This window comes from Aptenodytes patagonicus, chromosome 1 (genome assembly GCF_965638725.1).
Source record: "Aptenodytes patagonicus chromosome 1, bAptPat1.pri.cur, whole genome shotgun sequence".
NCBI classification, from domain to species: domain Eukaryota; kingdom Metazoa; phylum Chordata; class Aves; order Sphenisciformes; family Spheniscidae; genus Aptenodytes; species Aptenodytes patagonicus.
Window position 1 is genome coordinate 83,732,742 of NC_134949.1, and position 15,020 is coordinate 83,747,761.

Genomic DNA, 15,020 nt, shown 5'->3' on the forward strand with positions numbered 1-15,020 from the left:
AGGGTGCTGCGACGAGATTGCTTCTGGGACTTGAACTATACGGCAGGGATTCTTCTTTTTTTAATCCATGCAGCTTTGTTGACGTATTTGTTTCTACAAATACTGACTGAACTAAACAAGTACCTTTAAATTGCGAAGGCTGTTCACAGACTGCTTGTTTTGAATGATTGTTTGCTAGTTTACTACACAAGACCATCTAAATTATAGCATGCTTGGTTTTGTTTTCGGGTTTTTTTGTCTGCTTTTTGCATCATTCACGCTTTCATAAAAAGGAGGCTAAAAGATTGAAGAGATTTCAAGATGGCCACACAAACACTTCTGGCGTAGAGTTTTCTATGAAGACATATTTACACAATTGTCCAGAAGTCCTTTGCATACCTTGAACATTCTTTCATGAACTTGAAAAAAAATTAAACTGCATTTTCCCAGGCAATGAATAAAAGGAGCTGCAAACAACATCAAAGCAAATGCGTGTGTGGTTTATACTTAAAGCATTGCAAATGTCTTTTTTTTTTTTTTTTAACAGAATCCTCCCAGCTCTATTCCTGCCAAATTCACTTAAAACCAAATAAGGCATATTTTGGCGCTATGTATTTTTCTAAGCATTTCACGTTTTTTTGGGGCATTAGTCTAACATCTGTCTTTATTTCCTTGTTAATTCCTTTTCCCGACTCTGAACATAAAATATTCAGGAAAGTATGATTTCAAGGATAGGACGTTTGTATGCTTTGAAAAAGCTTCATCTTAGTGTATGTTAGGATATACTCTTTATCTCAAAGCAAAACAATGAGAAGGAAAATAAAAAGGCCATATATGTAATACATAGATAATACTCTACTGTGCAAATATATTCACACTGAGAAGAGAAAAACAGGAATGTCAATCAGAAGACTTGCAATCTGCAAACAAAAAAAGATGCATGCAAGAGAAGATCCTGGAGAAAGCTGTTTTAGCGGTTAGTTGTAGGCTGTGACAACAGTGCCTAAGGAAGTTATTTTAAAATAAACAGTTGTGCTACCTAAACCTCTGATTTTCACAAAAAGTGCAACAGATTCCTCCCATAGTGGAGAGAGAACTTACACAAGGATTTGCTGAAAAAGAAGTCACAATAAAGAGGGTCTCATACACACCAACCCTTTTTCTATACAACTATTTATTTAATTCTGAAGTGTAAGTCAAAGTTAGGTTTATTAGTTTAATTTTATTGGGATTACTGCCTTTGCATTTGGGCAGCATGCTTTTCGGTCTCTTTCCTCTTCTACTCCTCATTAGTTTTCTGGGGTAATAAACCTCTCTCACTTACCTGAAGTATTACTTTAAAATGATGTAGCATTTTTACAAGGAAATGATCCAGTCTCATGAGTAACATTCACCACTGATGCCTCCTGCTTTCCATGGAAGACACAGCCTTTTAGGCAATTTGTTAATTCCTCAGCACCTTGGAGGAAAGCAAAAAAAAAAAGTCAGCCCTTTTCAGGCTCTAATTATACCTAAATGAGATTTACCCAGATGAGGTAGATCCTGAAGTGCCACTGAAAGAAGGGGGAATCAAGGATACTCTGCCCACCCAAAAACTGAAGAAGCTTGCTTGGAGGGACTTGGTTTTCTTCTACATTATTCCAAGTATCTCTAGAGCACTGAGAATTGTCAGAAAAACACAGTTGTGTCAGCATTGTGCTTTTGCAGGGTGACATTGGTCCCTTAGCTGCTTAGACGATAATTTGTTTGCATGAAGACAGGTCATCCTATGCCCCAGAAAAGTGCCATAATTCACTCAGAAAACAATGCAGTCTTTTTGTTTATATCATTATACTATGGCTGCTGAGCTGAACTCTGTGGTGCTAGTAGTCTAGTACAAGATGATACAAAATGTGCCATCCACTTCAAAGTGAGAGGGTTTTCTTTGGTTGGTTGGTTGTTTTCCCCTGTGGAAGAAGCCAGGCTTATTAGTTGTGTATCTGTTCTAGCAAGCATGGAGAACCCAGGAGGTCTGTGCTTCATTGCAATACTACTTGTTCTTTGGGACCAGTGGACTAGTGCTTTCTTTCTCCCGAACTGCTTTACCCAAATTGCAAACCCAGCAAAAAAACAGTGACAATAACATTCTCCTTTGCTAGGACTTAAAGAGGAAGATTTCTAACTTTGGAGGATACCAGTGACATAAGGAGGGATGAAAATGCAATATGACACCACAGGCTCATTCATCTACAAAGATACTTATTCTGTTCCTGCTCTTGACAGATTGCCACCGAGTTTTCCAAAGGAAGCTGTGAAGAAAGTGATGCCTTGTAGATTTTCTCCTCTTGCTTGCTTGTGTATCATTTTCCTTACAGGCAAAAGGACAGGGAAGAACAGCACAGTCTTAATCAGCTACTTATGTATAAATGCAGAAGAATACACCCTGAACTCTTTGTCCTTTATTAAATTTATTATTTACTTTGGCTTGTGCTCGTGCAAGAGACTAGAAGCATCATTAGAAACATTCATAAAGCATAGTGACAAACCTTTCTCTCTTTCATAGCCTTGCTTTGTGATATTTATTACTGGGACTAAATTGTGAAGTGGAGTTTTATGGGTTTTGTAACCCACAAAGCTCATCAGTGATTTGCTGTCAGCTGCATTTACCAGCTCCCTTCAGAAGATATCAAAAAACATTGCATATTTGTCTTCCAGTTATCCAGTTTGGCTTTGTCACACTCTTTGTTGCCTCCTTCCCGCTGGCACCTCTCTTTGCTCTTCTGAACAACATCATAGAAGTCCGGCTTGATGCAAAAAAGTTTGTTACTGAACTGAGGAGGCCAGACACAGTAAGAGCAAAAGATATAGGTAAGTAGTGAAAAAACATTACAGTGAAGATAACACCAAAAAGGAAGAAGATAAATTATAGTAAAGTCATTAATAAGTTCTGTTTTTCACTTACAGGAATTTGGTATAACATTTTGAGTGGCATTGGAAAGCTGTCAGTTATCATTAATGTAAGTATTTTGTTACACCAGTTTCTAACCATGATCTTAGGAGATTATATTGTCCCTCCAACATAATTTAAAAGTGAAGTCTCATTTTCTCAATTGCTATAAAATACCATAAAATCTAAATTATCCAGTTCATTCTTGTGGAAGTGTAAAACATGATTTAATTACAATTGAGATGACCATTCACTCATCTCATTCTCTCTGTCCTTGTGTTATGTAGGACAGGAAGACTAATTCATATAAGAACAACCAATGAAGGGGATGTAAGCAGGCAACACTCCAGATAATTGACAAAGATCTACTTCTCATTCATACCCATGGCTTTTTCTGTTACTCTGCTAGTATAAATGTTGGTATGAATAAAAAGGATGTAAATATAACATCCTAGATTCTAGGAGCAGAAAGTCCTTAGTTAGATAGCATTAGCATTTGTTCAGATATATACAGGTATGGTTATATCCCTAAACAATTTCTCCCACAGAGTGAGTATTTTTGTAACAGTAGCTTTTTTTTTTTTTGAGTTGGGTTACACACTCTCTGAGCTACAAAATCTTAATGGAAAAATACATTCTTTCAGAGAACAAGAATGATTACATGAACATAATGCGTGTCTGGTATACAGATATATTATGTTTATTGCTCTACATGTATTCCTTAAGTAAAATTTTCCTGTATATGCTTTAAGATAAAAAAAGACTCATGCCCTAAGAGTTTAATCATAATACTATCTAGTAGGTTTTTGACCCACAGATCATAGAATCATAGAATCATTTAGATTGGAAAAGACCTTTAAGATTATCGAGTCCAACCATAAAATATCAAAGGTATCAAAGCACTTTAGAAAGGCGGATGATTGTCACTACTGAAGGGGAAACTTTTGCAGAGGTGTTATGCCATTTATCTAGTACAATAGCTTCCAGCACAACAGCACTCTGTAGCAGTATGTAAGCTATCATTACAACTGGGAGAATTATAATGCCTCCAGAGGAGCAGTGTTGTTTGACTTGGGTGGAGCATTGTTCACTTATGGCTTGGCAGTTTCCAGGATTTAAGGTGGGAAATCTGCGCAGCCCTGCACATACCCATAATTTTGCTGTCAGGCATAGATTTCAGGTTTACAGCACCAATCTGTGCTGGATGAGCAAAACTCTGCAGCCTCTCGGTTTTATCTGAATACACTTTGCAGATTTATGATCCTTGCTTATTCTCTGTGTCAAACAAACTCTGACCATTTTTATTTCTTGGGGATTCCATTAAAATATCAGTTAGCTACTTTTTGTTGACAGAAATGTAAATATGTGCATACCCAATTTTAAAAAATACTGAATGCCCAGTTCTGCTTCTCCATCTGAATAATATTGATACAGAAGAACTCTTTAGCAAAATGTAGTTTTAAATGAATCTAATGAATTCTTATTGATATGATCTAGATACTTCTGTGTCTGATTCACTTCACAATTATACCAGTTTTATACCAGCATGAGATCCACCAATGTCAGATATGTAAATCCTGATGCAGAGGGGAAAACAGAGGATGACTACCTTACACTCAACTGGTTTATCTCAGATAACACTGTGTAACTGCCCCAAATTGTACTCCAAATTATACCAGCTAGCTATTATGTCTTGTAGATTTTTAAAACTAGTGATAAACCTCCTAATGGCTCCAGGGATGGAAAGAGTTGGAGAAATGTACAGTACATTAATTGCTTTTGCTACTGTATGCTCTAAGAAATATTCCACTTCCCTAACTACAACCTTCCCCTGAAGAGACAGAGCAAGTTACTGTGCATTATTATAAGTATACGTTCTGTACCAGATCTGGCCATTTAACTCTCACTTCATCACCACTCTAAACTTACTTGAATGTGAAAATTATCACCTGAATTAACTTAATCTGAAACATGTTAGACATCGATTCACGATGCTGTTGTTTGGTTGGGTTTTTTTTGTCTCTCAGGCTTTTGTAATTGCTGTCACATCTGATTTCATTCCACGCCTTATGTATCAATATGCATACAGTCAAAATGGAACCATGCATGGCTTCATCAATCACACGCTCTCATACTTCAATGTCAGTCATCTCAAGGCTGGAACACAGCCAGAAAACTCCCCGTTTGCACAGGATGTTTTATTCTGCAGGTAAAGTACTTCCGATGACAGTTTGCATAGTCAAAGTAGTTTCTTTGGGTCTTCTGTTAGACAAAATTTTTCCAAGTGGGAACTGATAATATTTGTGCCTCTAAAAAGGTGGTTTTAAGAGTACAGCTTTTAGAGTATTCTCACTATGTTAGAAGGTTCTTAGAAGGGTTTTTCCAATGCATTAAAAGGCAAAATAAACAATTTAGGTGGACTTACTCAAATAAAAAAAAAAATCCTTTCTTTATTGAAAGACATAACTTTCATTAAAAACAATGAGTTTTTAAAATGGACACCCACTAACTAGAACCAGGCTTTCTTTTTCTTTATTAAGTCCAGTGTTTACTTGATGAGATCTGAGTTTTCAATGTATTCTGCCCATCTTTAAAACCTGCACTGTTCCCCATCTACATGTCTTAGATTTCAGATTCATCTTTTCAGACTGGGAAAACAAAGCTCAACTTCCTTTAAAAGATGTCCGAAATGTCTAGTCCACTGCTCCTGTAGTGCAGATACCTATGGAGTAGTTCCAGTTTACATGAGAAATCACTAACATGGTTCCAGGGTTCTCAAAGTAACCTTGCTTTTTCATAAAAATATGCAGAAATTCAAAGAGCTGCTTTAAGGCAGTACAACCCAAGGCTGTTCAAAACCGAGCTCCTCGGGTCAATGCTATATTCAACGGCCTGCCTCACCTTCCTTTTGGACTCCCTTGAAATCACACTGTGCTTAGCCTCTGCAACGGCAAGAAGTCATCACAAAACTTGCTCTTTTTCTTTGGAAGGAGAGCCTTCATTTATATGGTTTTTACCACACACAGGTCTTTAACTGGCCTCCCTTGTTTTGATGCATAATATATTTGCATATGTTCGCTGTCTTTTTCTGATGCGTGGCAAGGTTTTTGAATCTAGTACTCCTGATAGTTGCCATCTGAACCTGTCCTGGTTCTACAACTAGTTTCACCTCTGTCTTTCCCAGTAACCTTTCTCAAACTTAGGTCTTCGCTCTCATGCTTTCATTGTGTGGCTTTACTCTGAGATAAAATTTTGGCTAAGGTGCCAAAGGTGGGATTCTCGAAATCTATCACCATATTCTCTCATCATCAGTGTCAAAGCAAGGGCACAAAATCAGTTGCCAAGCAGAGCAGAATGATGAGACGAATCTTATAGGTGACATTCACATGCCATCTAGCATCAGATTGGCCTTTTCTTGCAATACTGGTTTATTGAATACTTAGATACTGGCAGAAAATACTGCTAGTACTGTAGATATTGTAAATATCAAGTAGTGTTTTCTGGTTAGAGCTTCAGAATTCTTTCTTCTTTCCTCCCATTCACTTGAATTCATTGTCCTTGATAAATCTGTATTCAAAATACAGATAGATTTCTTCATTATTAGTTCCAACGATCCCTACATTTCTGCATATCTGACATTCAGAGTTTCCTAAAGAAATTTACAAAGTAGATAGAGATAGCTAAAGCAGCTGGAAATTTTTTATAGGGTTACCGTTAAGTTATGACTATTAGTCTCTTCTATAAATCTGCAAGAGCAGCTCTCAACATGACATAGAAGGCTTGTAACTAAAGCTAGTTAGGATGTGCATTTTTGTTGTACCAAAATCTTTGTCTTCATGTTAAAGTTGGGGAGAGAAAATATTTCAAATAAATCAAGCATTTTGATTTAAAAAAAAATTTAAAACCCCACAAAATTCAATTAATTTTAAATATTTGCTGATTTTACCCTTCCAAAAATAAGAAACAAGCAGCCACTTAAAAGCAAAGAGAGAAATTAACTTTGTAATTATGCTTCTAACAGGTGCTGTAAATTGCCCTTCAGAAGAGTTCATTTCTTTTTACTGATTATTTAAGGGATCATATTCTAGCTAGGTTCCCAAAGTAGCCAAAAACCTCCCCTTGCTTCTAAATGACTGCACATTTCTAAATGTAGACTACATACCTACCTCCCTCAAAATCGTTTTTTTTCTCCATTCTGATTTTATTAGGGAATAAGATATTTTGCTCAAATAGCTTGAGAAGGGGTACATGGAAGTTCTTCAGTGAGGCCTACAAATCAATACTCATCTTAGAGAATATATTAAATATTGTAATGTAAACATTTTCAAGAAAGAAGTCTTAAAGTTGGCATTATTCAATGTAGTTTGTGCATGTTTCTCTCCTGCTTCTGTGCAAGCAAACTTTAATCATACTTAGGATCCCACTGATTTTAAGCAGATTATTTATCTCACCCAACTATAACCCACAAAAATTACGCATCTCAGTAATACAGAGAGAAGTCTGGCCCTCTAACTCAGGCACTGCTCTTGGGATTGCCTTTGGGACGTACCTACCTTCTTACCTTGACTACAGTGGAGGCTAGATGAGTGCACAGATAAGATTCCTAAGTTTTAAGCAGGTAAAGAGAGAGTGTATAACTCAGCACAGCCATGTCCCGGTGTCAGGAACTTTGTTAAAGGAATCTCTGCTGCCTCCTGGGAGGCGGTCAGATGAGAGTTAAGGGCAGAGAAAAAGGAAAAAATAGCTCTCCAGTGCTTAAAGCTGCATGCTGTGCTCTACCTGCTGTTTTGCTTGTGGCAGGCAGGGTAAAGCACCTTAAACCTGGGGCCTGTCCTCTTTCTTTTTGCAAAATGTTGTTCCATGTGAGCTCTGCTATCCCCCATTTCAGTATGTCGATAGGACTTACTTCTTAGTATAATGTTACGTGTGAAAGTATGCAGCATCTCCGTACTTTCTGATAGACTTGTAAGTCTGTGAAATGCTTTTCTGCTCTCAGTTCCTAGCACTTTTTAATTTGTATCCCCAAATTAGCCTGTGTTTTCCTTCAACAAGCATCTCGATCCATATGGATCTCCCACTTCACTGTGACTTTGCTACTTTCACTTTGCTACTGTTTACCTGGGCTCAGTCACTGGCCTCTATGGTGTATGACTGCCAGTGTATTTGGCAACGTGTGCATTAAAAACGGTGATGAAATACACTCCTCAGATGAGCATGGATTCAACACAGAGAGAAGAGAATAATCCATACTAGGTATAAAAGTGGTCCCTGCCTGATAATATCAAGTCTATGCCACTGGGGAAAAAAAAGAAAAAATTGATTGCAAACAAGAAGCATATACTAAATGTTTGACCGTGTACTAGCCTGACTAAGAAACAACTATGAGAACATTTCTGTTCCATTATCAGGAAACAATTAGGAAAAGATGTCAGCATCCACATTCACTGTTTCTTGTTATCACCCGCCTCATTTGAATCTTATCAAAATCACAGCTTTGGACAGAACTATCACTGTGATAAAATATGAGGTATCTAGCTTGTGTCCCAAGGGACAAGCAACAAACACTGTCCCTTAAGCTGGAACTAAAATCTGCTTTTCTGTTTCTGGCAAATATGTTGGGAACAAGCTGACCTCTCTTATTCTTAGATTTCTGTGACCTCTGGAGATAAATGTGGTTACAATAAGCCTGCATTTTGCTCCTTACGGGCATTGCCAGAGATTAAGGTATCTTAAAAATAACCGTAACAAGCCAGAAACAACTCTCCCACTGAACATCCAGATACATTCTTTGAATATTTTGAGCAGCATTTTCTACAATGTTTTGAACTCTTTGACACTGCTTCCAAATAAACATTGCTCTAACGCCATTCTGATGCATAGCATTAGTTGTAATGATTTTTTTCGGACCAAATGACATTTGTGTAGCTGAAGGCAAATTAAAAGCAAACCTTGCTAAGTTATGTGACATTTTTATTGGTTTAGCCCTTTTAATCTTTGTAATCTGGTATGATAATGGAGTACATGAAAGCATGCTGATCACACTGAAAAGAAGAAAGCAGCAGATAGGGAGTCATTAAAGGGACTTTTCCCTTAACACAAGCCTGCTCTAATATTCACCAAATTTATAAAGTGTCTTTGAATTAATTAATTTTCTTAATGCCCTGGGATTCATCTCATCTAATCTCAATGATCAGTGGTGGATTCTAATGTTTTTCCCTGAACAATTCTTGTATACTTGTGCATTGCTGAAGCACTACTTATTGTGACTCAGTCATATTTTCTTCAATTTCTTCTCAAAGACCAGCTGAAAAAGGAAATCAAACAGATCAGCTTATTTAGACTGATTCGCAATTCCATGTACATACACATTTTGATTTTTTTCTACCAGTCTTTCCTTTTCCCCGACGCAATATATTTTTTAAATATACTTGCATATTTCTTTTAGCTCTGCCTGCAGTTCAGTTTTGTCTAAGTCTTGCCTGGTCCTCTCCATCCATCCTCAATTCCATAATATATCTCCATTCTCAGTGTGCATTTTTCTTTTTTCACCTCAGAACTTTTCTGTGTCGTATTCTTAAACCACATTGACTACTTTATATTCTTGTCCTTTTTCAGTGGAATTAGAGTTATTTGCTAGATTTTAAACACAATAGTCTTTGGACCACCAGTTGTTTGCTCTTCCTAGCGTACCTGCTGAAACAAATTTTTTAAGAATGAAGAATTGAAGAGGTGAGGGAAAAGATGGACTTTTTTTAAAAGAAACTACCTGTAGAATATAGTAGTTAGAAAAGTCCTGGGTTATTGTACTTTGAAGTCCCATGTGCCATAGAATAATTAAAAAGGGAGGTGGGGAGGAGTCCCGATTACCTTGTCTGTAGCTCTGACAACATCTCCCTTCACCATAAATCATTTGCTAGTGTTCTGTTGAATGTAGATTCAGGCATCATAAACAGTGTGATTTCCAGCTGAGCCAGGAGAAATTGCCATGGGGTCTGATGTCCTGCAATACTTACATAGTTTGTGAAGCTCAGAGTACATTAAATGGAAAATTTAACCACAGTTGGTGACCCTTGCAGGTGAACCTGGGCTCCATTTCAAGACTGGGATTGATTTATAGTGCTAGGCAAAATCCACAACAAACTCAGTGGTTTTCCTTGGCTTTGATGTTCAAGCAGATTAAGTTCAAGGGAACTGATTCTGGCCCTCGCTGCAGCCCTTGTACAGAGATCTGAGAAACACGCAGGAGTCTACATTGTACAGAAAGGTACTAGAGGGAGAATCTCACAGTGCAGGCACAGCATAGGATCAAACAGGAATCCCGTGTAAGACAGGACGGAGAGCTCAACTGCTGTGTATACACCACTGAACAAAAGAAATAATCCAGGATCTAACACAGCCCATGTAGTGCTTCCATAAATTAATACAGCCCACAATTTAAAGTTGTTTTCTCCTCCTCTCCCTCTCTGCATCGTGGGTTGTACCTTGTGTCCTTTGTCTCCAGAAGGTGCAGCACAGAATAACATCCAGCATTTCAGACTGAATTTCGGGGGGGGCAGGGGGGATGTAGGTGGTGTGTGGATTGTAAATGTATAATCTAACATGCAAAACCATGTGGATAGAACCTGAAGGTAATTTTGGTAAGCTCACCTGCAAACTGAAGCTGACAGATTTTATAGATGAACCTTCTCCTTTATCCCCTGATGGAGGCTTTTTCACAGTCTAATGAATCTTACTGTCAGGAAGGGTTTTGTGGTATTCAAAACAGATTTTCCCTTTCTTAATTTCATCCCATTACTCCTAGTCAAACACTGTGAACAGCACTAAATTATCCCTTTCAGTCCTAAGGGCACAATTTGTGCATGGTTATCATGTCCAACTGTGGCTGTTACCAAAGTGGAGCAATACATGTGCTCTTCTTTAATCTTTTCTGGTGAGCCAGTCTCCTCAGCCCCTGGATTGTTTTGCTGAAATGCCTTCAATTTGTTGCTATCTCTTTCTTTTTCTTTTTTTTTTTTTTTCCTTTTTTTTCCTCTGAAATCCCCACAGCTGAATGGCTGAATGCAGCATTCCAGGTGTGGCTTTACCTGAGCTGTTCAGAGAAGGGCTAATACCCCCCAGCACCATCATGCCTTTTGTTTATACATCCACAAGTCGTACTGTCCTGCTGCTGCATTTCAAACTTGTGCTAACTTGCTGGCCACTGTAAGCTCCAGGCTATTTTCATTGCATTTTCTTTCAAACTCTATCCTTCCAAAGATCCTTCAATTGTTTTATTCTTAATTATTTTCCATTTCCCCAGATTATTCTCATTGTGTTTCCTGTCTGTATTTCTTATTGCTTTCTGTGTTTCCTGCTATTTGCAAAACTTTCCAATTTAGGAGCATCTGTGACTTTTATTAGTCTGTTGTTTACTTCCAAATGATTGATGATAATACTAAAAGCATTAGTCTTTACACCAAACCACTAAGGCTCTGTTTTATCCTGTCTAAGGCTAGACAGTTAATTTAGGAAGTGCCTTTCCCATGGCTCCCCCTGTCGTTAATGCAAAGACAGGAACCGCCAAAGTGTGAGTCAGATTTTACGTGGGCTGAATTATTCCCTAAGTTAATCAAGGTTTAGGTGAGATGAATGCAGGTTTGTCTCCTTTAGTCTGAAAATGCCTTGGACTAACTCTATGCTTTAATTTCAACACTATTCCCTGTACACTGAGATAAATTTAACATTAACAAAAAAAAGGGGACATTTGTAAATCCTGGAAAATCTGGAAATTTCCAACATTAGAACAATGTTCTGATTTTGGTTACAACTGTGAAAACCGGACTAAGCTTGCTAAATTCAGTGGAGATAGTCCAGCTCTAATTCTGGAGTTGTATTTCATAGTAAGGGTTGAAGTAGGAACATCTGGAGGATTTGATTCTTTAGCTTTTGTGATTGGAAGATCATGTTAATCAGAGCAATTGGTGCAGGAGGAGATTGCTGGAACTGTGTGGTAACTGAGCTGTCTCCATCGACAGGTTCAAAGACTACAGAGAACCACCTTGGTCCCAAAATCAGTATGAATTTTCTAAACAGTACTGGGCGGTTTTATCTGCTCGCTTGGCTTTTGTTATTCTCTTTCAGGTAAGTCTGTTGAGTTGCTGCAATTTCAGTCACAGAAATATCATAATAAATGGATTGAAATGCATGTGCCAAAGAAGCCCATGTCCAATAGAGCTTTTGTGTTTGCAAATACCCAGCCTCATGTGCTTGCACCCAGCCTGCTGAGGTGTCAGTGGACTGCAGCACAGGTTCTCCCTTCGGAGCACTGTGGCACGCCTCCTCAGCAGAGATTTCCTCTCCTTTCATGGAAGGGAAGCACCACAGTCTGCATTAGCCCCTGGAGCTAACAGTGATCCCCAAAATCATAGAATCATAGAATCATAGAATCATTAAGGTTGGAAAAGACCTCTAAGATCATCGAGTCCAACCATCGACCCAACACCACCATGCCCACTAAACCATGTCCCTAAGCTCCTCATCTACACGTCTTTTAAATACCTCCAGGGATGGGGACTCAACCACTTCCCTGGGCAGCCTGTTCCAATGTTTCACCACTCTTTCAGTAAAGAAATTTTTCCTTACATCCAATCTAAACCTTCCCTGGCGCAACTTGAGGCCATTTCCTCTTGTCCTATCGCTAGTTACTTGGGAGAAGAGACCAACACCCACCTCACTACTACCTCCTTTCAGGTAGTTGTAGAGAGCAATGAGGTCTCCCCTCAGCCTCCTTTTCTCCAGGCTAAACAACCCCAGTTCCTTCAGCCGCTCCTCATCAGACTTGTTCTCCAGACCCTTCACCAGCCTCGTTGCCCTTCTCTGGACACGCTCCAGCACCTCAATGTCCTTCTTGTAGTGAGGGGCCCAAAACTGAACACAGTGTTCGAGGTGCGGCCTCACCGGTGCCGAGTACAGGGGCACGATCACTTCCCTACTCCTGCTGGCCACACTGTTTCTGATACAGGCCAGGATGCCATTGGCCTTCTTGGCCACCTGGGCACACTGCCGGCTCATGTTCAGCCGGCTGTCGACCAGCACCCTCAGGTCCTTTTCCAGTGGGCAGCTTTCCAGCCACTCTTCCCCAAGCCTGTAGCACTGCATGGGGTTGTTGTGGCTGAAGTGCAGGACCCGGCACTTGGCCTTGTTGACCCCAAAATACCTCAAGCTCTTGAACATGTCAGTTAAGTGGACTCTGTCAGTTTTTATACTCTCAGGGGCACTACTTGTAAAAAGCACATAAATGCTATGTAAGCTTGTGAAATGCTGTTCTTTACCCAAAGCAAGAAATAAACAAAAGTAATAAATCCTCCAATCTTTTATTACTTTCTACAAGTAAATGGAGTAAATTCCCCCCAGTGTGGAGATTTCATCGGCAAGGGATTTGCTATCATGGCTTGCTTTCCAAATGGCAGAAGCCTTCTGCTGTCCTCCATGATCTGGGATTCCTCCACAGTCAAATTGGGCCCACCCCTCATATTGAAATCTGCCTGTCTTTTCTCCTCACCTGCCAAATATTCCTAAGTGTGACTGTGAGTCTTGCCTGGTTTATATTGCCCTCTTCTGCTTCTTTGCTCTGTCTTCAGTAATTTTCCACCGCTGGCTGCAAAACATTTGAAAGCAACTGGTTATGCTGGGCTTCAAATAGCCTGCCTGTTGTTCTGCCAGAGTACATTCCCTGGTTAATTAGCTCCATTGTCTCAGATGGGGATGGAGGGTTCATGCTAGTAGCCTTGTCAGCAAACGTTCTCACACATTTTGAGGCATTACACAACACAGCAGTTTTCAAAGCGTTATCATGATAATGTAAAACCCAAAGCATAATTTATCTATAAATTTCACAAACAAGCAAAACTTTTTGCCCAGTCTGCTTCCTGCCTTTGTGTTATGAGCATCACCTGTAATGAACTTGACACTTGAGGTTCAGGGTTGTGGCTTGCACGCTGTGGTAGTGCAAAAAAATCCTGCTTGTCAGCAGACAGAAGGATTTGAGGACAGAATGACCACAAAAGTTGTCTGCTGTCTGCTCAGGCCACATTGGAAACACATGGGTATGATAGTATTGGAGGATGCTTTCACTGTTGTTGCCCTTATAGTAATGAATTCTGAACTCAGTCTCAATGAATTTGATGTTGAGAACTGAGCACCTTTGAATGCCTGTAAAGAATAAGGCTGTTTTAGCTGCTTAGGCCATGAATCATTTGATGAATCCAAGTCCTTTCCCGTTTCAAACCTAACTGAAACATGTGTTTAATTAAGCCGCTCCACTGAGGGGGAGTTGTGCACAAACGTAAGCTGGTTCTTGAACTAAGGCCGTACTCAACTGCTTAATACTACATGCCGTCAGCAAAATGTGTTTGATACCTGCCTCATAGGTATAGCAAAGGTTTGGTTTTGCTCTAGTGCAAGTATTTTGGATTTTTCATACTTGCTTCACGCCTGTTGCTGTGTTTGCAGAACTTGGTGATGTTCCTCAGTGTTTTGGTTGACTGGATGATTCCTGACATCCCCAAGGACATCAGTGAACAGATCAAAAAGGAGAAGAGCGTGCTTCTTGACTTCTTCCTGAAGGAAGAGCATGAAAAACTGAAGCTGATTGAAAGTTTTATCGCACGCGACAAGCAGAAACACAAAAGTGGGATCAAAGGCGAAAGGATCCGGGCTGCCAGCTTCTGTCAGTTTAACCGATGTCAGAAAGGCAGCTTTGCCTCCTTTAGCTCGCAGCACACAGAAGTGTGACTCCTTAGGGAAGGGTAACATACTATACTTACCTCTGCAATACCTGCTTACTGTGTGACGTGATTCTGAACCTGGAGCAAGGGAGGGAGAGAGGGTCAAGGAAGAGACAGGGAGCAAAAAGGAGGCTGCTTTTGCTTCCTTAGAAACTCCATATGCAAGGGTCTCCATTACGTTTTATATGTTATCTGGGCTGCAACATTTTCAGACTTTATCAGTGCGAGATAAGGGTTATATTGTGGCTGTAGCTGGTCCTGGTGGTGATGCATGTGAGTTGGGTAGGCATGCAGGAATTCTCCTGGCTCGTGCAGTCTCAGCAGTAGGACCGCAACCGTCCCTCTTCCTG

The 15,020-nt window shown here is 39.5% G+C and overlaps 1 protein-coding gene across 1 annotated transcript in view; it reads left to right on the top strand.

Annotated features, from left to right (window-relative positions):
• The window catches only part of ANO2 (anoctamin 2), a 213,668-nt gene extending 198,991 nt beyond the window's left edge, over positions 1–14,677 (top strand). The window contains exons 21-25 of the mRNA XM_076328786.1: positions 2,674–2,826; positions 2,923–2,975; positions 4,933–5,114; positions 11,920–12,025; positions 14,396–14,677. Coding sequence (XP_076184901.1) covers positions 2,674–2,826; positions 2,923–2,975; positions 4,933–5,114; positions 11,920–12,025; positions 14,396–14,677 — 776 coding nt within the window. The remainder of the gene's footprint in view (positions 1–2,673; positions 2,827–2,922; positions 2,976–4,932; positions 5,115–11,919; positions 12,026–14,395) is intronic.
• Positions 14,678–15,020: the final 343 nt, after the last annotated feature.